The 23,018-nt window shown below is 50.4% G+C and overlaps 1 protein-coding gene across 16 annotated transcripts in view; it reads left to right on the forward strand.

Moving 5' to 3' along the window:
- EIF4G3 (eukaryotic translation initiation factor 4 gamma 3) overlaps positions 1 to 23,018 on the forward strand; it is a 151,215-nt gene that overhangs the window by 119,838 nt on the left and 8,359 nt on the right. For 15 of the 16 annotated variants that reach the window (XM_061466566.1, XM_061466567.1, XM_061466570.1 and 12 more), the window contains 13 exons: positions 3,732 to 3,902; positions 4,733 to 4,930; positions 6,384 to 6,530; positions 6,825 to 7,061; positions 9,786 to 9,890; positions 11,872 to 12,004; positions 12,978 to 13,072; positions 15,264 to 15,357; positions 15,609 to 15,726; positions 16,882 to 17,105; positions 18,098 to 18,213; positions 20,228 to 20,400; positions 22,465 to 22,590. In XM_061466566.1, the coding sequence (XP_061322550.1) occupies positions 3,732 to 3,902; positions 4,733 to 4,930; positions 6,384 to 6,530; positions 6,825 to 7,061; positions 9,786 to 9,890; positions 11,872 to 12,004; positions 12,978 to 13,072; positions 15,264 to 15,357; positions 15,609 to 15,726; positions 16,882 to 17,105; positions 18,098 to 18,213; positions 20,228 to 20,400; positions 22,465 to 22,590 (1,937 nt within the window). Of the gene's footprint in view, positions 1 to 165; positions 280 to 3,731; positions 3,903 to 4,732; positions 4,931 to 6,383; positions 6,531 to 6,824; positions 7,062 to 9,785; positions 9,891 to 11,871; positions 12,005 to 12,977; positions 13,073 to 15,263; positions 15,358 to 15,608; positions 15,727 to 16,881; positions 17,106 to 18,097; positions 18,214 to 20,227; positions 20,401 to 22,464; positions 22,591 to 23,018 lie in introns of those variants that run through there. The other variant, XR_009745775.1, reaches the window with a different exon arrangement.

Raw genomic sequence — 23,018 nt, forward strand, 5'->3', positions numbered from 1 at the left:
AAGCCAAATCCCCCCCTCTCCCCCCACATCTTTGCACCTTTTTGTAGAGTTGTCTTTCTCCCTAATGCCCGCTGTTGATAAAGAACCACTGGCAGAAAACTTTACAAAAAGGTGCAACCTTGTTTAAAAGCAAACCGAAACCAGACTTGCATTGTACCCCTCTAGGCAGTCTTCAGTGGTGGGTGGGACATCACCAGCTGAGGGCATGCTGGGACGTTGGCCTGAGCGGGATCCGCGAGGGGTCTGCACTTTGCAGACCTGTGGAAAGGGGGAGACAAGGTAAGTCCCGCTTACCCCGTTCATTTGGAGCATTCAGCACATAACATACATCCTACATCTGCGCCTTCCCGGAGTTGAGCCTTCCTTTGCGTTTCTGTCGTGGAGGGTGTGAAGGTGATGTGATTCCACCAGCCCTGTGGCGGTGGTTGGTAGGGGACGAGAGGGGTTTCAGCCCTGAGCAAAACCAGACCTTGCCTTCTCGTGAAGCATGGCAAACCCCTGCGTGTACGCTGCCTGTCCACTCGGTCATCCCACCTCTGCACAGGCCATGCCCATGAACCATTAAACCCACTGCCTATCGCTCGCCCTCGAGGTGATGTCAAGCAGCTCAGCGCTAACCAGCTTTTGCCACCTTGAGAATCTTTTGTTTTGCTTCCTTGGCTTTGTCTTCATTTCCTTCTTTTTCGCTTCAACGTGTTGTATGACTGTGTTGAGAACTAACAAATGCCGCGTCAAACGCAAGGGGTGGAACGACACAGCAACGAAGTGGAGTTCATAAACGCTTCTTGGTGTGGACAAGGAGTTAGAGGAGTGCAGTGGGTAGTGAGTACAGACACAGAGGAGTAGGGTTGGAGAGGACCCGTCGGCCCCACACTCCGAGGCAGGATGGGGTGATGGCATCTCGAGTCACCTCAATGCTTGTGCTTCCCTGGGAGGCAGAGTCACCCCTGGCATCCAAGCTCAATTTCCCCTTCTGCATTTGAAGCCTGTTGCAGAGGGAGAAGCAGTTCTTTCACTTCTTGGATGGTTTTCAAAGTGTTACCATGACTCGTGGCCTGAGAGTGGAAGTGGACCTTGAGCAATGGGCTGTGTTGTGTTGCTGTGAGTTTTGGCCTCCTCTGCAGGAGGCTTGTCCCTCTTTCTTCCTGCTTTCCTTTTTTCCTCCCTCCTCATCCAGAAGACAGGTAATCCAGATGGCTGCAGGAACATCTGGTGATTGTTTCTCTGTGCCTTTGGTGGAAAACACTATTTCAGTGCAAGCTGTAGCCCTGTAAGCACAGGTGGTGCTGGGTTACAAAAGGGAAGCACCCCTTTAACTTGCTGCCTTGTAAATCTGGAACCAGAAAACCCCAGATTATTTTCTGTTTTAAGTTTGATCTGTGTATGATTTTATTATACGTTCAAAGGAGCCTCCTGTTCGCTGTTCTTAAAGCCTAGTCCAGCAGTTCGAACCGAGTTTATTCACAGATATTGAAAGAAGACAATCCTAAAGGAAGTCCTTGTTCTGGGCATGCAGTTGAAGGTCTGGTCTTGAAGGCAGCCAGGTTTGAGGAGGCTGTGACACGCAGCGTGCTGCACGAGGAGATGCACAAGCGCTCCTTGGAATACTCTGCTTTAGGAGCAGTAACCTCCCTCGGGGAGGCATGGTTGCTCTGCAAGCTGAGGCCTTGCCTTTCCTGGACCCGTATCCCAGGGAGCTCCGTGGCCTTGCGGCTCTGTCCTCGCGTGCCACAACCCGGCTGCGGTGGGAAGGTCCTGCAGAGCGGAGCTGCCTCTTGCAGGAGGGACGGGGCAGCCACAGGTTCCCTCGCGTTGGCTTTGCCTGGGTTCCTGGGGGAAACAAGCCCAAACCCTTGGATTTCAGGGCCCGCTGCCAGCCTGGCTCTGGTTCCCCAGCTTCCCGTGGGCCAGGAGCTGTGTGGTGAGGTCTGACACGCGTGGCTGAAGCCAGCCGCTTTGCTGTTGCGTTACTGTCTGGTTTTCCAGCTGGAGGGAAGTTTCTGCTTTCCCCAGCCCCACGTTTGTGGCGTGGTTGGAACTTGGGCAGCAGAACTGTGTGAAATGGCATAAAAGCAGAGGTGGGTGTCTCAGCATGCAAAGCGGGCTTCATTGCATCGTGCTGGTGTCGAGCAAGGGCTCTCGACACCAACTGGTGGGAGCAGAGAGGATTGGTACCTGATGCAGGAAGGTTCTAACACCCAAAAGCATCATGAAGACACCCCCCCCCCCATTCTTGCTGTCTTGTTCTGCTGTTGTTCTTCATGAGTGATGGACTTACACAGATGCATTACAGTTACAGCTTGCACCCAGAAGGGTTTGAAGGATGTGATGGGTTATTTCTGTGCATGCTGCTGGGATGTGGACTAAGATCTTGGTACGTGGTGGGGCAGCATGGTGACACACACCGTGTCACCCTCTTCCATTGCATCATGCACAGCGTGAGCTGGTTGTCTTTTGACAACACCTTATGCTGTGGCTATGTTATCCCATAACGAAGCTCAAACAAGAGCTCCAGCAGTGGTGGTGATTGTGTTTGTGTTCACCCACAGCACACGTTGACATTGTCAAAGCCAAGCAGTTCACATTGCAGATACAAGCTCCTGTCTTTAAGGAGGATTTTGGCTTTTAATAGTGCAAAACCAGGTTTGGGGCTCACATAAGAGGCACCAGCGAAGAGCAGTTTCCTTCTGTATGCAGTGAAGCTGAATAACTGAGCTGGTTTTGCCTCTCTGATGCTCACTGAATCCCTTTGTTGAACAAAGAAAGGTTTTTAATGGCTCATCTTTCATGTGGAGGTTGCCCACTGCCCTCTGAGGAGATGAAGGACTTGTGTGGAAAGTAACAGGGATTGATAATGGAGTTCTGTTGCTGCACTAATTTTACATTGAGGTTGGTCATTTCTAATGAATGAGTTCAGGAATATGAAAGAGCAAGGGGGAGGAATAACCTGACAGCATTGGTGACCTTTCATCCTTAATCAGAAGCTCCCAGTGATGAAGAGGGAGTTCAGGGGTGTCTTGTGCCCTGTCACTTGTACAGCGGATGAAATACTCCCCAGTTTTGGCAGGTTTTGTACCTGATTTGATGGGAGGAGTGTCATGTTGTACAGGATTGTTGCAGAGGGGTGCTTGATGCTGTTTCAAAGTGCCGTGTGTCCCTTTTTTGTGTGAAACTACAACAGGTTTGACCCATCTCTGTTGGGATCCATGTTCCTTCAATGCAGGAGCCGCACTGATGCTCTGTTCAGTGTGGTTTGTGTCGTTCCTGTCCCAAAACGGCTTTGTTTGAGCAATCTCCAGTAAAACTTCCCGTTTTCAGCAGGGCTGCTGGTTGATCTTTATCTAATTGCTTGGGATGTTTGAAATACACCTGTAAGGACTTCCTAATCCTTAAATACACCTTTGCTGGGATGTCGCAGTTACGCAGTTTCTGGCTTTCAAGAGGCTGCTTCTGTCAGTTGGGTTCACTTCTGCTCAGGCAGCATCCGGAGCATCGCCAGTGTGTGTAGGCCATGGTCATCCCATATCTGCTTTGGGGGAAAGCTGCCTGAGAGAAGCATGTTTGGTGTCTTCGTGTTCCCTCTGGCCAGCCTGGAGCAGTGTGTTGGGTCAGAGAGAGTCCTCAGAGCCCGAGGAGCAGTTGCTGATTGTCGGCGTTGGCGTGTGCCCTGGAGCGTGTTACGGAGATAGGGAGCTCAAAAGGGGATATAACAAGGAATGTTTTTGTCCTAGTTGTTGAATGTTGGACCGAGGAGATCGCAGCCAGGCCAGAGGAGAGAGCCCAGGAAGATCATCACTGTGTGTGTGAAGGAGGATGTGCACCTGAAGAAGGCAGAGAACGCCTGGAAGCCGAGCCTGAAGAGAGAAAACCAAACTGAGGACCCAGAGAATGTCAAAACGCAGGTGAGAGCGTTGGTGAGCGCTTTGGAAGCGCAGCAGTGCGTGACAGAGGGAGGATGGGGCTTTGCTTTCGCTGTTGTGTAAGAGCATGAGAAAGGACAATGAATTCCAGTCTGAATCACAGCTTTCCCCTGTGTTGAATGGCTTTTTCATGTGTTTATACTTGACCTGGAGTTCACGTGGCAGCCCTGTCTGTTAAGGGACTCTCAGTAGGGAAGAGTGGACAACCTGCTACCTCTCCTCCAGGACTGTTTTTCTATTGCTACTTCACTAGACTATTCCTGTCTCCATTCTAAAGCAAACAGCCTCAACCTTCCAGCACAGAACTTGCTTTTCATCCCCTCTTACACTCAGCAAGACTGAGGTTCCTCTGTAAAGTTCCTTCAGCTCCTGCCCAGCCCAACAGCACGTCTCTGTGCCTGTGTGCCCCTCCTGCCCTCCGTGGGGCAGCCACTCTGGGCAGAGGTGTTTGCCTGGTGTAGTTTGAAGGCTAAGTTGGGATAGTGTTGAAGGACACAGGAATTCTGTAATCTCTGGTTGAGGGAGGAAGCCACTCCCTGTTACCTCTTGGCTAAACTGAGATCAAGAAGACACTTTCACTGGGTGGGAGCAAGGGCCTTGTGCCTCTGTTGTACATGAAACAAAGAGCACTTGAGCATTCCCAAAAGTCCTGCCCGCAGCCTTGGTCTTTGGTAGCTGAGTCACAAGGGAGGCTGGACTGTGTGTAACTTCCTAGAAGTTCCCACATCTCCATTCACCTCTGAGCTGGATCCCAGCTCGTTTCCAAGAGGTATCTGATTTAGACTTCAACTCACAGTTTTTCTGTCCCTCAGGAGCTGTTCCGCAAGGTACGAAGCATCTTGAACAAGCTGACACCCCAGATGTTCAACCAGCTCATGAAGCAAGTCACAGACCTGACGGTGGACACAGAGGAGAGGCTGAAAGGAGTCATCGACCTGGTCTTCGAGAAGGCCATCGATGAGCCGAGCTTCTCGGTGGCGTATGCCAACATGTGCAGGTGTCTTGTAACGGTAAGAGCTGCCAGAGTCACACAGGAGATTCCTCTGCATGGGGATGCTCTGCACGTTATCCCCATGACCTGATGGGCAGTGACATGAAAGTGGCAGGAGCAGGGTTAAATGTTAGTTTCTTAACACCAATAAGGGATTTCTTCTTCGACATCCAGTGGCCATGCCTGCAGGCAGAAGGCTGTGCTTGGAGCGATGTGCTGGTTGGAGCTGAGGACACTTGGCCCTGCCTGCTCACACCAGTTGTATGCAATGAGATGGAATCACAGAATGCCATGCTGGAAGGAACCTCAAAGATGCTAGAAAGGTCCAACCTTTCTAGGCCAAGCAAGACGTAGGCTCAGTGACCGAGCACCTTGTCCAACACTGGGGAATCCACCTCTTCCCTGGGGAGGTTCTTCCAGTGACTGAGTGTTCTCACTGGGAAGATTCTTCTCGTGTCCAGTCAGAATCTCCCCAGGAGTAACTTGTGCCCATCACCCCTTGTCTTTTCTATGGGACTCCTGATAAAAAGAGTCTCCAGCTTCTTTGTAGTCGCTTTGTAGTCACTGGAATATGGGGATGAGGTCTCCCCTGAATCTTCTTTTCCCAAGGCTGACCAAACCCCTCTCAGCCTTCCCTCACACGGTTTCCTAGTCCTTGGGTTTTCTTTGTGGCCCTTCTCCGGACCCTCTCCAGCCTGTCCACAGGCAGGAGTCAGGTTTGGAAAGTTCAGCATCTGTCTCATTTCAGAAGAGAGGCCACAGGGGCTGAGCTGAGCTCCAGAGAGCTCATTTCAGATGGTGGATTTGAATCATAGAATCCCAGCCTGGTTTGGGCTGGAAGGGACCTTAAAGCTCATCCAGCTCCAACCCCTGCCATGGGCAGGGACCCCTTCCACTAGAGCAGCTTGCTCCAAGCCCCTGTGTCCAACCTGGCCTTGAGCACTGCCAGGGATGGGGCAGCCACAGCTTCTCTGGGCACCCTGTGCCAGCGCCTCAGCACCCTCACAGGGAAGAGCTTCTGCCTTAGAGCGCATCTCAGTCTCCCCTCTGGCAGGTTAAAGCCATTCCCTCCTTACATCCAACCTGAATCTTCCCTGTCTCTACCTGGGACAAAATAACCCCCTTCTGTCCCTGATCGTCATTGGCTCCCTACAAAGGAGCACAGCTCCAGAGTCTGCAGCACAGAGTAAGTGTGATTTTAAGCAGTGTGTCTTTTTAAAGGATGCTGTGGATGGAAATGTAATTGTCTCTGGGCTGAGGTGGTGTCAGCCAAGTTCTGAGCGTGGCTTTACATCTGAAACATAAAGCTCCACTGGAAATCACGGCATGATGCCTTGACATCCAGAGCCCTGCAGGGCTGTGCTGCCCAATATGGAGTATATGACAGAGTGTGACGATGGCTCGTAGGAAGCCTCGCTCATACGTGGAGTTTGGCCCTATTTCTGCTGATGTTTTCCTTCCTTGTCCTCCAGCTGAAGGTGCCCATGGCAGACAAACCCGGGAGCACGGTGAACTTCCGCAAGCTGCTGTTAAATCGCTGCCAGAAGGAGTTTGAAAAGGACAAGGCTGACGATGATGTCTTTGAAAAGAAGCAGAAGGAACTTGAAGCTGCAACCACTGTAAGTGGTGTTTTCCCTCTTAAATTCTCAAGAGCTCCCTCTGAGTGTGATCTTTTGAAGATGGAGTTGATGTGGGGAGAGTTCAGAGTCGAGAGTGTCATTTCTGCCCCTGTGGCTGAGCCTCATAAAACCCCTTTGCCTCGATCAGTGGGTTTAGACCAGCCTCTTTGGGGGGGTTTAGGAGAAAAAGAGTAAACAGGGACAACGTCAACTGTAATGAACATAAAACTGGACCTTTGAAGAGTTCTGTGCTCTGTGAACATGGGGTTTTAGAGCTGTTTCTCTGTTACACAGCCAGAGGAGAAGACGCGGCTCCATGACGAGCTGGAAGAGGCCAAGGACAAAGCCCGACGGAGATCCATTGGGAATATAAAATTCATTGGCGAGCTTTTCAAACTGAAGATGCTGACGGAGGCCATCATGCATGACTGCGTGGTGAAGCTGCTGAAGAACCATGACGAGGAGTCCCTCGAGTGCCTTTGCCGCCTCCTGACCACCATTGGCAAGGACCTGGACTTCGAGAAGGCAAAGGTAGGGGAGGACCAGGAGTGGGAGACGAGGCCTCATGGGCAGGGATGGAAACATGGGTGTGGGGTGGGTTTACTTGAGGATTTACTTGGTTTTCCTTCAGGAATGGCATGAGGAAATCATCTGCTCTTGTGTGGATGTTTCATCATGACCTGGCCTCGCTCCCTTGTCTTGTAACGTTGTGGAGTGTTTTCAGCCGTGTTCTCCAGTTGTTGTTTCCAAATATTTCAGCCAAACGCTTTGTTGTTTCTTCACCACTGAAGGTTTATGTTACCTACAAAATGTACCACTTGAATGTATTTTTAGGGTTAAACCTAAAAAACCCTCATTAACTGACCTGCCCCCATCCCTCCCTGCATCCTGGTGTCACCGTCATTCCAGAGTGAAGCAACCGCAGCACTCCATCCTCCTCCTTCCCATTTCCCAACAAACATCTATGTAGCACAGAGCATCACACACTCGATGAGCTCCTTCTGGCACAGTCTGCTTCTCCTTCCCCAAAGCCAGGCTGGGGATGAAACAGTGCTCAGGGGATTTGCCAGGAATCAGTCAGACTCAGCTCTGAAGCAAATGGAGCTGTAATTGTTTTCAACTGCTCGGGAAGGGAGTTCCCTAACAGGGCTCTGGATTGCAGGGATCACAGCAGATCCATCCTGATCCTTATGGGGAAACAGCTTCACAAACTGTTCTGTGTTGTCACCACACCAGTGCAGTTTACCACTGATCCCCAGCTGAACGCAGGGTTAACCCAGCAGCATGCACGTCACTGATGCAGGTTTGAGAGTGCCAGGAGGAGGATTCAGTTTCTCCACGTGCTTTGGGAAGAAAACAGGGTCTGACTTCTGAGCAGTAGCTGAGGTCACGCTGGGTGGCTCCTGAGTGCTGGGTTGGTCTTTGAGAGCATGGAAACGTGCTAGTAGCCAACATTTTGGTGCACTGGCCCCTTCTGCAGTCTGGAGCTGTGGCACCGCATGGCACAGCGGGTGCAGGCAGGGAAGGGCTGGCAGATGTCGTGTTGTCCCTCTCCTGTCTTTGTGATTTCTTACTCCTATCAAGTGATAAGCTGTTATTTGTATCCCCTTAGTGGGGTAGATGTTTTATTACACGTCCTTATTGAAGCTGAAGTGGTAGTGAGCACTATGATTAAAGCTCCTGGACACAGTCCATGTTAAATATTTTCCCCCTCATTCCTAACTTTGGAAACATTTGCTCTCGAGCTGAAACTTTTCAAAGGCAAGGCCAGAACCCAATTTTAACAGGGTTTCTCTTGCTGGTTTAAGTGTAAGGGAAAGGGTTTGGCTGCTTTTAGTGAGGGAGTGGGAAACACTGTATAAAACCACCCTGAAACTTCATTTAAAACAGCCAGAGCCCCATTTGTGGGGGGGGGAAGACTTTTTGGAGGCTGGCAGGTTAAATTTAGACCTACTGGAGGCTTCTCTAAGGATACCAGTTGATGTCTTAGTGTGAACCCTTCTGGGTTCCATCACATCGTGACTTCTTGGATGAGACGGAGCTCGCAGGAGTTCGCACTAGAGCTGAGCCTGTTCAACAGGCTCCTGGTAGAGAGCAGCTTCTGTCACAGCTTCCCCTGCCTGACCCCGGCTGAGCTGGTCTGGGGAGGCAGCGCGTTGGAACGATGTCTGCAGAGTCACCTTCGTGCCTTTTAGTTTCCTGAGCCACTTTTTCTCAGGCTGAGGTAGAGCAGGACTCCCCTTTATGGCAGCAGGTACCCAGTACATCTGATCAGCTGCACTGTGAGAGCAGCCACATGGAACAGCAGCTTCATCATGGACAAAGCCCCCCATGACCTGGCTTCAATGAGCGCTTGAGCCCAGAACCACCCCCGTGTGCTGGGCTGCACCCCCAAAGCGTGAGCAGCAGCTCAGGGAGGGGATCCTGCCCCTCTGCTGTGCTCTGGGGAGACCCCCCCTGCAGCCCTGATCCAGCTCTGGGGCAGCAGCACAAGAGGGACCCGGAGCTGTTGGAGCGAGGCCAGAGGAGGCCATGGAGATGCTGCGAGGGCTGGAGCAGCTCTGCTCTGGAGCCAGGCTGAGAGAGCTGGGCTGGGGCAGCCTGGAGAAGAGAAGGCTCCTGAAGGGGAGACCTGAGAGCAGCTCCAGTGCCTGAAGGGGCTGCAGGAAAGCTGGAGAGGGGCTTTGGACAAGGGCCTGTAGGGACAGGCCAAGGGGAATGGCTTTAACCTGCCAGAGGGGAGACTGAGATGAGCTCTTAGGCAGAAGCTCTTCCCTGTGAGGGTGCTGAGGCGCTGGCACAGGGTGCCCAGAGAAGCTGTGGCTGCCCCATCCCTGGCAGTGTTCAAGGCCAGGTTGGACACAGGGGCTTGGAGCAAGCTGCTCTAGTGGAAGGAGTCCCTGCCCGTGGCAGGGGTTGGAACTGGAGGAGCTTAAGGTTTCTTCAACCCAAACCATTCCATGATTCTATGCAGAGGGTGTAGATTATTTGAGTAATTAAGTACACAGAGAAAGCAGGTGCCAAATGAAAGAGGTGCCCACAGATTTGTTCTTCATTTCTTGCCCATCCTGCCCCGTGCACACTCAAATCCAATCTGGGGGAGCACACAAGACCCAGCCCTCACTTCTCCAGGGAGCAGCTCCATGTCCTCAGATGTGTTTTCCTGCCACAGAAGTGCAGAACCTGCTCACTCCCCACCTGAGTTCCTGTTTTCTTCCAAGCCTCATTGCTGCTGCTGCTGTTTCTCTTGTGTAGCCTCGCATGGACCAGTATTTTAATCAGATGGAGAAGATTGTGAAAGAGAGGAAAACCTCTTCAAGGATTCGGTTCATGCTTCAGGATGTGATAGACCTTAGGCTGGTAGGTACCAACACAAGTAAGTAAAAGAGCATGTTCCTTGTCATGTCCAGGCTGGAAGAGCTCTCCTGCAACAGCAGGGATTTACAGTATTTACAGCAGCAGTGGGGTGTTAAGAGGGGAGATCTGTGCCCCTTATCCCAAAAGTCCAGCTGATTAAAGGCAGAAAATCTCTTATTTTGCCTAAACAGTGGCCAGTGTTGGTGCTTGTGTCAGGTGCTTTGGTTCTGCTCCATTTTAGACACATGCCCACACTGGCTTCTCCCACTGCTGATACAGCCCAGTGGCAGCAGCCACCCCTGAGCTCCTGTCGCAGGAGAGGTTTTGGATGGGTTTCCCCCACAGCATCCCTTGTGCTTCTCTGTGTCAGTCACATTGCTTTGCTGCCTTCGAGTCCATGTGCTCTGGGTGTAGCTGTTCCCTGCCAGCACTTGTGCTGATGGGGCTGAATCACTCTGAGCTACATCACCCACAAGTGAGGGGGTGGTTGGTGTGGCTGGAAAAGTGAGGGCTCTTCCCCAAGGCAGTATAGATCTCCTTGGAAGCTGGTCCTGTACTGCTGGCACAGCCAGGCATCTGCTAGTTGTCTCCTGGCTGCATTGTGCAGACAGAAGCAAACGGAATCTGCTCTGTTGGGATGTGACAATGGTGGGTCCACACTAAACTCCATAGATCAATAATACCATGGGGTAGACAAGTGCACTCACAGTGCAGATAGGGATTTGTCCATGTTTAGGGATTGTAGTGACAGGACAAGGGGTAACTGGTTCAGACTTAAACAGGGGAAGTTTAGATTGGGTATAAGGAGGAAGTTCTTTACTGTGAGGGTGCTGAGGCACTGGAATGGGTTGCCCAGGGAGGTTGTGAATGCTCCATCCCTGGCAGTGTTCAAGACCAGGTTGGACAGAGCCTTGGGTGCCATGGTTTAGTGTGAGGTGTCCCTGCCCATGGCAGGGGGGTTGGAACTGGATGAGCTTAAGGTCCTTTCCAACCCTAACTATTCCATGGTTCTATGTTGTCATCAAGCCATGGGTTTGAACATGGCCAAGGTGTTAAAGCTGGAGCCTTGTGCCATGGAGGGTGTCTCTGCACCGTGCAGTTGAGGATGTGACTGCAGGTTTCACAGACCAGCACCTGTAACGTCCCCCTGTAGGTGTGACGGCAGCTTTAGCCACAAGACAGCGCTTGACTCAAGCCCTGAACAGGTTTTACTCGTACCTCAAGCAGCTGCTTTGAAGCTGCTTTGGGCTTTTGTTGAAGCTGAAGTCACCGTTTTGACTGCAGGGAGCACAGAGGTAGTTACCATAAAGGCTTAATGAGGTTGCAGCAAGATCAAGGAACAGCCAGGTTAACTGGGGATAGATGGATCTGTGCAGTGTATGGTCAGGTAGACACATCAAGCATAGGAAGTGCTTTGTGGGGAGACAGCTCCACCCCTCTCTGCAGGATTCCTGTCTCAGCCATCACGATCCAGGAGTGGCAGAGCACCATCTCCAGATAAAATGCAGTCACTTCTCACTGCTTTATTTTAAGGGCTTCATGTTTTTATCTTGAGCTTGAAGGAAGGGCTTCAGCAAATAGTGTCAGTAATAGAGAGTGACAGCAGCATCCCTCTGGTCCTTCTCTTTCCTGTGATCCTAGAAAAATGGGAAAGCTGGGAATGTGCAGGATGGTGGGGATTAAAATATCCTGAGCTCATTCATGCCTCTGCAGAGTCAGGTCTTCACTGCAGCCTCCACTCTCCACCAAAGCACCTACCACAGTGTACATACCACAGTGTACATACCACAGCGCACATACCAGAGCACATAGCTTTGACCTGTGGTGCTGGGATAACCACATCCCCAGCGTGATCCCCGTCCCTCATGAGCTGCCCCTCCAGGAGGTGACAGGGGTGGGAGGGTGATGCCTCGTTGGCAGTGCAAAACCCTGTTCATGATGCTCCCCTGGAAGCTGTCTGAGCACGTGTTTGCTTCTTCCCCAGTGCAATTGGGTGTCCCGGAGAGCAGACCAGGGCCCCAAGACCATCGAGCAGATTCATAAAGAAGCCAAGATTGAAGAGCAGGAGGAGCAGAGGAAGGTCCAACAACTCATGACCAAAGAGAAGAGGAGACCAGGTAAGTACAAGCCAAGCTGGCTTCTCCTTTCACTCGTTTCCCATCCGGTGGCCACAGAGGGAATCCCACGTAACAGAAACAAATCTGTTTTTCTTCCTTAGCACGTATAGTGAAGGGAATTGAGGCCTGATTATGGCTGAGGCTAGGGAAGGAACAGACTTGTCATGGGCCAGCTGTGTGCATTTTCCAGGGGGGCAAAAAATAGACGATCACAGGCCAATAGTGCTGAAGTTTCTCCATGTTTGATGTGGTGTCAGGCTGCCAGGAATCTGTTACCACAAGCTAGGAGGCAGGAGCCAGGTTTGCCATCCATTCTTGCATACAGCAGAATCCAGTTTCAAGAGAACACCATCTGATTCCTAAAGTAACCCTGTTGTCTTTAGCCCTTAAAGTTGTGAGCTGTTAGCAGGAGAAAGTGGTGTGGCATTACCTTAAATTGCCACCAGCCCTCGAGGCTGGCGCTGTCTGCAGGGCAGTGGGGGGGATTAGGCTTTAATTACCCTACATCAAGAGAAGAGAGGAACGCAGGACTGCCTCAGGGATAGTGTCTGCACCAGCCCAGCGCTGCTGAAACCTGTGCAACAAGTGGGGTTGGGGTTGGGTTAGCAAAGGCTTGTGGTCTGCTCCTTTGGTGAGCTTGTGAATGCACCACGTGCAACCAACCACATTCAGATCACAGAAACAGACACTGAGAAACCTGAGCAGGAAGAATCACAAGCAAAACCAGCCCTTGAAAACAGTGAGATCTTTCCTGTCAAAGCTGGTTTCTATTAATAAAGTCAGGCAGTGTGGCTACATCATCTTACTCGAAAGAAACACTCCCAAAAGACATGGAATTGTGCTGGGGCTGAGCAGAACCGTGCCATCTCCTTCTCCTCCTCCTGCTGAACCTGGAGGCAATGGCCCTTGTCCTCCTGGGCACTGCTGGAGCCACGGGGATGAGCTCAGGGTGGTTGTGTTTGTTATCTGTCAGGTGTCCAGCGGGTCGATGAAGGCGGTTGGAACACTGTGCAGGGGGCAAAGAACAGCAGAGTGCTGGACCCCACCAAGTTCCTTAAAATCACCAAGGTAGGTGCCAGCACGAGACTCATTCAGAGCAACAAGCATGCCAAGGTCTTGCTTTACCGTGTGTGTCTGTCGAGAAAGGACCGACATGGTGTTCACAGGTCAGAACTGGGTTTTGAGGATGTTTTGTATCTCTGGAATTAAGACTGTGCCTAAATAAAGCACAGAGGAAGAGTGTTATCTTCTGAGTGTTTGCTGTGAGGGAGAGCAGTACACACACACTTTTTCTCAGGTACTTGGCATCCTTTTGGTAACCCAGAAGTTCTCTTCATTGGTAAATCTGTGTTTTATTAAATGATGATTGAAAGAGAACATGAGTTTGGGGTATTATGTGTGATGATGCAGCACATCACGTGGCTGATGCAGGAGGGGTCTCAAACACCTGCATGGCAGAAACCCTTTGCTGCCTCAAGTTCTCAAGGCTCTATTCTGCCACTGCTACTTAGCAGAATGAGGGTGCCACATTCAGCCCGAAAACACGATGTTCCTGACGTCTCACCAGTGGCAGTGTTCCAGGCTTGACGGGTTCAAGCAGTACAAGAAGAGCTGTATCCGCTTTTATGGTGTTCCTGGACTTGTGTGTGGCGCGGTTGCAACCCACAGTATGTGATAAACCTTCACACCCATCCTCCAGATGAGCATCTCTCAGTGCTTTTACCATGAGAAAGGTACTTTGGGAACCTTTATTTCAGGCTGCAGGTCAGGCAAGCTTGGAGATGTCTTTTTTCAATGAGCATCAGAGCACCTTTGGCTGTTCTTGCCAAGAGCTCAGGCCTTCCCACAAATCAGGGTGATTCCTAGACATTCCCTCTTCCAATTAATGTCACTCTTCCTGAGTTTTACTCTCAGTGCCTGGATGCTTGGAGAGCTCTAAAGCAGAACCAGGACAAGCTGCAGCCCTCCTGCAGGTCAAACTCAGTTTGTTCCTTGTGAGAGTCATCAAACAGGCTCCAAAACTGAATTAGCAGGAGGGATTCAGGCTGCTTCTGTCAGGGCTTACAGCTCATCTGGACAAAGCCCTTCTGCTCCTTTTAGTACAGCTCAGTACAAGCAGGGCTAGCTCCACAGCAGTTGGGTTGTCAGAGGAGAAGAGAGCTCACACAAAGGGATCTGTGGGGTCACAACCTCCTTGTCAATACACTCACCTGCAGAGCATTGCAAAATCAGTGTTCTCTTCCTGTTGGACACTATTTTCCCTCCAGGTTCTGCAGCCTGTTGCCATTCTTCACCCTCTGAATTCTGTTTGTCACTGTGCAGATTCCCCCCAAAGCTGTGGCTGGTGGTGGAGCAGACAGCACCATTTAATTTGTCACCATCAAACTGAGCATCTTCCCAGCACTGATGTCCTGTGCTTTTTCCTCCTTACCAGACTTCAGACTTCCCAATAAAAAGAAGCTCCTGGTCACTGGGAATGTCTTCCAGTGACACTGCGGAAAGGCTGTGATCCCTTTGTTGTCTGTGTCCTCTGTCTTTGGGTAGGGTTTGGTCTCCCAACATGACTCACAGTTTGGTAATAAATTTGCCCCCTCTGGAACTCAGTAACAGAATTCATACCCAGTTTGAGGGTGGCAGAGTGGGAGGCCAGGTTTAATGCTTGGCCTTTCATCTGCTTGGAAGGTGCTCGTAGCACTGAGCCACTGAACCCTTGGGATATGATACATGGCCTGTTCATTTAAGTCCTTTAAGTTTCATTCCTTATGCTCTTTCTTTGTCTACAATGGAAGATCTGAAGAACTCTTTTTGGTTGTGTTTTACCACACACTGATGGGATGTGCTGCAATGCTGCCTTTCATGGAACACCAGAAAGGGATAAATCACAGAACCATAGAACAGCCAGGGTTGGAAGGAGCCTTAAGCTCATCAGCACTGCAAAGGGAGAGAAATCCAATGGAGGTGTTCAGCAGAAGGATATTTGTGATCACTTAGCATGGTCTGTGCTGCTCATTGCCAAATTGGACGGGGCTTGGAGCAAGCTGCTCTAGTCAAAGGGGTCCCTGCCCGTGGCAGGGGTTGGAGCTGGAGGAGCTTTAAGGTCCCTTCCAACCCAAGCCAGTCTGGGATTCTGTGATTGATTCCAAACCTGTGTTAGAGTATTTTGGTATTCACAAGACAGGGATTGTTGCCGAAACCATACCCATTTGTAGTTCAGTTGTACAATCAGCCTGGTAACGAGGTGTCTTGATGTGTTTTACAGCCCACAATAGATGAGAAGATTCAGCTTGTGCCTAAAGCCCAGCTGGGCAGCTGGGGAAAGGGCAGCAGTGGTGGAGCGAAGGCAAGCGAGATGGGTGAGTCCGATGGGCCCTCGCCCTGCATGGTGCTACCAGCCACCCTGCCAGGGGTGGACTTGGGTGGGAATGCTCATCCCTACTGTGACTGCCTGACAAGGGGGGGGAAGCAGGGCAGGACCAGCCTTTTCTCTTTGGTTCTCTCCCCATCACTCCAAAACCAGCTGTTGCTTAAATGATGTTGTGATGCCAAGGCGTGAACGGCTGCTGACCTTGTCATTGCCCTTTGTGTTGTCTCTGCAACCTCCCAGACTCCTTACGACCAAGTGCCACGAGTTTGAACAGGTTTTCTGCACTGCAGCCTCCAGTGTCATCTGTATCTGCCTCATCTCCATCTTCAGAGCTAGATTCTCGCAGGGCCTTAACTAGGTAAGTGTCAGCCCAGCAATGACTTCCCCTTCTGCTGTCTGCACGCTGCTGCTTTTCTCTTGCTGCTCTAGTTACCAGCACACAGAAAGAAGAGAATTTCATTGAGTTTTCAGGAGCAGCTGCTTCTTTTCCCCTTCCCACTGTGTACTTTGAGTTATCTTAAAACGTCTTACAGGAGAGACAGGTAGTATTAGTTTTTAAAGCCATTACAGTGACTGTTTTCGTTTCCCCTTTTTGGTTGCCCTTCATGTAAGGCTTCATTCACTGGTGGTTCATCACAGGTTAAAAGCCCTCCAGGTAACACAGTGTAATAAAGAGGTGTCAGGTCAGCTCAGGAGGTTTATTTAGAAGGAAAAAAACATGCCTAAAACCTTACAGAAATTAAGGAGGGCTCCTAAAATGCTCTGCCTGCACCTGACCTTTCCCAGTCGCTGTGACCAAACCTGCCCGTGCTCCCACATCATGCAGGGCTCTCACACCCAATCCCATCAGGGCTGCACCTGCTCCAGCCTGGAGCATGAAACATGTATTAACCCTCAGTAATGTATTGGCTCTAGACACAGGTTATAAATGCACAGGTCATTTACAATGTCTTTGTCCTCCCAGTGCACACAAGCTGCTGGGCTGTTCTCTTGGGTTGGTGCCTCTGATGTTTTCCCTCCTATTCCACCTAAAACTCCAACTCGGCTGGAAATTATTCCATTCTGGAATTGTTTTGCCCATCTTACTCATTAACACAGTGATTTATAGGACAGATCCTTGTGTTCTGCTACTGGTAGCCTTCACTATTTGGAAGCTGTTTTTCAGTGATTGGGCGAAGCCCACACCACTCACCCCATTTGATGGTAAAACAGCGTTATAAAATCCCCCGCTCCACGTATCAGAGGGGTGCCGTAAGGATGTTGTTGCTTTTCCATGTGTTCTCTGGGCTCTGCCTGTCTTCTCTGTGGGTGTTTGTGTTTGTCCATGTCTGAGACCTGAGTTTATTTTGGCTCTGTTCTGTGCAACTACAACTGTAAGACATTGAGGCAAGAATCCTGCTGGGTTCAGGTGCAGTCCTATGAAGCTCTCCAGTATCTTGTCCGACATCCCAGCGCTGTGAGCAGGGCTTACTCCTACCACAACCTTTAAGCAGACGTGGTTTTTGTTCCGCAGTCGCGGGAGCACGGGCAGGGAGAAGAACGACAAAGCTCTGCCGCCTTCCCTCGCCCGTCCCAACACCTTCCTGCGGGGCAGCAGCAGTAAAGAGCTGCTGCTCGACAATCAGGCACAGGAGGAGCAGCGGAGGGAGATGCTGGAGACAGTGAAGCAGTTGACAGGGGGCATGGAGATGGATAGAAACAGCACAGAGGCAGAGAGGAGCAAAGCCAAGGAATCTGGTAAGTGCTGTTCCGGGCTCAGGGAATCTTGCTGACTGTGTGGAAAGGCCTAAGGGAAAATCTGTAAGGAAAAGTGACAGTTCTGGTGTGAATGTTATTAATGGGCTGGGCCAATGGGATGAGGTTCAACAAGGCAAAGTGCTGGGTCCTGCACTTGGGCCACAACAACCCCCTGCAACGCTCCAGGCTTGGGGAAGAGCGGCTGGAAACTGCTCATGGAAAAGGACCTGGAGGTGCTGATTGATGGAGCTGAACATGAGCAGCTTGTGCCCAGGCAGCCAGGAAGCTACCAGCATCCTGGCCTGGATCAGCACCAGTGCGGCAGCAGGGCCAGGGCAGGGATTGCGCCCCTGCACTGGGCACTGGTGAGGCTGCACCTTGAATTCTGTGACTGCACCAGGGCAGGTTTAGATGGAGTTGAGGAACAATTCCTTCCCCAGAGGGTGCTCAGGCATTGGAACAGGCTGCCCAGGGCAGGGCTGCAGTCACCGTCCCTGCAAGTGTTCACACACCGAGGAGACGAGGCCTCAGTGCCATGGGTTAGTGGTGGCCTTGGCAGTGCTGAGGTAAAGGTTGGACTGGATGAGCTGAAAGGGCTTTTCCAACCTCATGATTCCATGGTTGTTTTGGCCACAGCGACCTCCCAGAGGTTTGTAACACAACTGCTTCACACAGGCCTTGGCATCATCTCCTCTTCTCAACTCATCCTTAGGATTCATTGGAGCCACACAGCTGCAAGTACTAACAAACACTGTTAGCATTGAGGGTGCTGTAACCTGTGTCACTGCTGCTGTGTCTTTGTGAGATGGCTGATTTACAGAAATAGAGAGTTCATGCAGGGGGATATGTAACCGAGAAAGAAGTGAGCTGTGCTTGATGACGGGACAGGAACCCCTTTGCTCTGGTGACTTTTCAGGATGTTGTCTCAAAATGATGCTGATTTTTCTTTTCCATATGTGGTTTCTTACATTTTTGTCTCGTATTTCTACCAGCCAAGCCAGAAGCTCCCCCAGCTCCAGCACAAGAAAAGCCTTCACTATCGGAAGAGGAAATAGAGAGAAAATGCAAATCTATCATTGATGAGTTCTTGCATATTAATGATTTCAAGGTAAGCAAAATGAAAACCTCACTTACAGAAAGGTCTGTGGGACCAGGGTATGTTTTCCCCCACTGCTGCAGTCTGGGGAGAACCCCCTGCAGCCCTGATCCAGCTCTGAGGCAGCAGCACAAGAGGGACCTGGAGCTGCTGGAGGGAGGCCAGAGGAGGCCATGGAGATGCTGCGAGGGCTGGAGCAGCTCTGCTCTGGAGCCAGGCTGAGAGAGCTGGGCTGGGGCAGCCTGGAGAAGAGAAGGCTCCTGAAGGGGAGACCTGAGAGCAGCTCCAGTGCCTGAAGGGGCTGCAGGAAAGCTGGAGAGGGGCTTGGAACAAGGGATGTAGGGACAGGCCAAGGGGAATGGCTTTAACCTGCCAGAGGGGAGACTGAGATGAGCTCTTAGGCAGAAGCTCTTCCCTGTGAGGGTGCTGAGGAGCTGAGTGCTTTCTCCACTCGCAAATAACAATGACATATTTTCATGGCTTGCTTGGAATTGAGGTGAATTGTATTAGACAAGTGATGTCTGGTTGAAAAAGGTACATCAGATTGAGGTGGCTTGTTTGCATTAGGGGGTTACATGGTAATGGTAAATGCTTAACATGCTTCAAACGCAGCCTGTGACAAAGGTTCTGACTCATAGCAGCCTTCCAGTATCTGAAAGGGGCCTATAGGAATGCTGGGGATGGACTCTTCATTAGGGACTGTAGTGATGGAACAAGGGGTAATGGGTTCAAACTGAAACAGGGGAAGTTCAGCTTGGATATAAGGAAGAAGTTCTTTACTGTGAGGGTGCTGAGGCACTGGAATGGGTTGCCCAGGGAAGCTGTGAATGCTCCATCCCTGGTGGTGTTCAAGGCCAGGCTGGACGAAGCCTTGGGTGCCATGGTTTAGTGTGAGGTGTCCCTGCCCAGGGCAGGGGGGTTGGAACTGGATGAGCTTAAGGTCCTTTCCAACCCGAACTATTCTGTGATTCTATGATTCTAATTCAGCTTAAGCTCACATTAATAAGGCCATAACTGGGTGTACTGGTGTTGTACATCACAGAGGAATGGCTGTTTCTCAGGAGTTTAGCATTCTGTGTTTAAGCTGTCTGTGAGTAAACCCAGTGAGCTGTCTGCCAGTGCCTGGTGACAGCAGGGTCACCCAGCAGCACGTTCACTTCTGTCCTGGAGAGACCAGGATCCACCAGGCACATCTGAGGGAAGAGCTCTGATAGGAGCACGTGGTCCAGGACCACTGGGCTTGTGACATGCAGAAAAAGCCTCTTAGGGCCTGCAGAAATGCACCCAGGGCCGCTAGATCTTGATAACTAAGGGCATAACCTAAGACAAAGAGCAGATGTCTTTGGGAAGCGTATTGACATCCATTGGCAGAACCTAGAAGGTCAGTGGAGAATCTTTGCTGATGACAGCGGAGATTTCTCAGTGTGGCATTGATGCTCCTCTGAAAGCCTCTGTTGAAGTGTTCAATTTGCTTAGGTTACAAAAGCTACATGCCAGAAAGCAGATGCTTCAGACAGGGTAAATTTTCCTCCAGGTGCTCTGCACCTATTCTCTACTTCTTTACATGAAGTGGGTTTGTACACAGGCATTTCTGTATCAAACGGATCAGTACAGAACCTCACCTGATGGCCTCTTTTAGCCTTGGCGTGATCGTTGGTGAAATACCAGGCATTTTGGTGGCATCCTGAAGACAATTCCTGTCCTTGCACTAAGCAGCCAGACCATACCCTGGAGTGTAATTGTGTATTGTAAAAATTGTTGCCTGTGTGGTATAAATCTCAGTATTATTATCACCATCGTTATCACCATTATCACATCATTGTTAGCACCATTAGCAGTGCCATTAGTATTCAGTTCCCATCTCAGTGGTGGTTTGTGATGAGTTTCCACAGCCTAGTTCAGCACTTTTGCGTGGCAACTCCACTAAATGCTCATTTCCCAGAAGAACCCCCCCATGTTATAGTAGAAAATACTCCAGGTTTGGATGTTTTCAGTTCAGAAATGACCCCGCGTGTCGTTGGAACAGGAGGCGATGCAGTGCGTGGAGGAGCTGAGCACCCACAGCCTGCTGCCGGTGTTCGTGCGAGTGGGAGTGGAGTCGACGCTCGAGAGGAGTCAGATCACCAGGGATCACATGGGCCAGTTATTACACCAGTTGGTGCAGTCGGGAAAGCTGAGCAAGCAGGATTTCTTCAAGGGGTTTGTATTCTGCATGTGGAAACTTGGTGCTTTCCTTAGAGAGGAACGAATTCCCACCTTGCTTTGGTGTCCTGCCTCCATTCAGGAGGAGCATTTTCACCTGGGTGTATTTATAAGTAATAGAATTCTCGTGATTTAGTTTTAAGTACTGCAAATGCTGTAGTGAATGTAAACATTTCCCTATTTATGTAAGCATTTCTTTCTAAGTGGGTGTCTGTTTGAATGTGTGTGGTTAGATTTCTGTTCCGTGGTGCATTTGTCAATGTTTGCCTTCTGGCAAATCACTGACTATGATTAAAAGAAGAGGAAGAAGTCAAACATCTTCACGTGACATTAATGCCTGAAACCCTGAGCATCCACAGAGCCACAGCTGCCCTCCCACTGGTAAAACTGGCTTCACACTCATGCTGCTACTTCTTAGGACAACTCAGCTTTAAGGAGCAGATGTGTCCTCGAGGGGCTGAGGAGGAGAATACACACCAGTGTGGTACCAGAAAGAGGGGACGTTCCTCCAGAGATGTTTCAGCTGCTGGTTCATCTCTGCTCTACTGCTTTTGTGTTCCCAGCCTGGATTTGAACTGGTGTCCAGTTGTAAATCAATCCATGTCCCCCGGGAGGTCCCCGGCACCACTCAGTCCTCACTGGGGCTTAGAGCAGGGTGACTAAACCAGCGGTAACCACGAGAAGCAGCCAGTGAAGAGCAGGTGAAAGAAGCGTTTCAGATACCAGGTTTCAGAGCAGTCAGCCCTGTCCTGCTGCTTTGATGTGAATCCTGTTGTGGGACTGCTCCCTGTGCCCGTGTCTGGCAGTGAATTTTGTCATGATGCAGCCCAGTGGCTCACAGGAAAAGTTCAGGCAGCCAGAGTTCAGCTGGAACAGCAGGGAAAAACATGTATCCCCACGGAGCTGCTTGTCTGTGTCCGTGCAGCCACCGAGGGTCACAACAACTCATCTGCAGTGACAGGTTTCCGTAACGGATTGTGATTAAAGCCCTCCCTGTGTTTCCTGCGGTGTGGGTAAGCGGTTGTGATGCCAGACAAGTAGGACCTTGATGAAACAGTGGGCTGTGTGGTCTGAATGTGGCATAAACAGGGAAATGGCTACCAGAGATAATGAAAGGGCAAGTGGTGTTGAACGGGCACACAAGAAGAACACCGAAACCCACGGCACTTACTCACGAGACCCATTACGGTGTAATTGGAGGGTATGGGATGAGTACGGGCACAGCACAAGCCTGGAGGGATACACAGTAGGAAACCAACTGCTTGCAGAAGCGCTTGGACAAATGCAGGCTGAGCTGGTAGCAGAGGATGTAAAGAGCAAAGCGAAGGAGACGGATTCTGGGTTTGAAGCTCAGAGAAAATGCGCATTTGTAGGCACTGAACCAGGCGCCAGAAGCTTCAGGGTTTTCGGGGAGAAAGGAATCATGGTGAGAACTGGCAGAAAGAGCCAGAGCAGTGATCACCTTGTACAGGCACGGGAGGTGAAGCACTTGCAAGGCTTGTATCAGGAAGAAGAGTTTTGAGCCATTCTGGAAAGTGGATCCAGTGTTGGGGAGCAATTCTGTAATCCATCCTGCTGCATTTTCTGTTCCAGATGGAAAGCTCCCTCTGGTGCACAGAGCTCCCTTCCGATCATGGTTTCCATCCTTACAGACATTTGCTCATTACCACTGGAGTTCCATTATTATCAAGCCCCTTCTGGAAATGTTGAGATATTTTTAAGAAAGCTTCATTTATCATTTATTAAATGGTCGGTGTTTATAGACAAAAATGCTGCTGAGTTTTACAGGTTTGATGATTTGGCAAATGATTTGTTACAGTGGTACAAGAATTAACTGTAAATGGAGCTTGCCTGGGTTATCTGCTGGTTTCCACATACTCCCCTTGTTATTGCATAGAGAAATTCTCTGCTGGCAGTTGGAAGCACTGGAAGCAGGAGGTGGCAGCAGTTGTTGTGTTACCTTCACTCCTCTCTTCTGTAACAAAGGGGTTTGAAAGTGCAGATTTGCTTTGCAGTTCTCTAAATGGCATTTAACACTTGACGTTTTCCTTTCTTTTAAAGCTTTTCAGACACCTTGGAGATGGCGGACGATATGGCCATAGATATACCCCATATTTGGTTGTACCTAGCTGAGTTGGTGACCCCCATGTTAAAAGAAGGAGGAATCTCTATGAGAGAACTTATACAGTAAGCAACACTTCTTTTCCAGTCTCAGCTGAGCAGAGCCTGTCTGGCTCTGCTGGAGTATTTCCACCATGTGCTTGCCATCAGTAGATAAAAGATGAGTGGTGTTGGAGGCTCAGTTTCTCATATGAGTTGATAGAAGGCTTGCACCAGGCTGTGATGGGAAGGGAACTCACCGCTCTGTCATCACTGTTCAGGGGTGAAAGTTTTATCCACTTCAATCCTGTTTGTTTCAGCTGAGCTAATACCCTGTGGTGGACAACGGGAGGCATTTGAGAGCTCGCCAAGCCTCTAGAATTAGATTTGCAGCGATTGAGGCATTGTGCAGGGGTCTTTGTATCTTGGGGTGTGATTAAACACCACCTGCACGTTGCCTTGAGCAGGCACAAAACCTTGCCTGCATGACTGGAAGTAGTTTCCAGGACCAGAGT

This window comes from Pezoporus flaviventris, unplaced genomic scaffold (assembly GCF_033815535.1).
Source record: "Pezoporus flaviventris isolate CSIRO_AGI_PZ_B2104156 unplaced genomic scaffold, CSIRO_AGI_Pfla_v1 ptg000042l, whole genome shotgun sequence".
NCBI classification, from domain to species: Eukaryota; Metazoa; Chordata; class Aves; order Psittaciformes; family Psittacidae; genus Pezoporus; species Pezoporus flaviventris.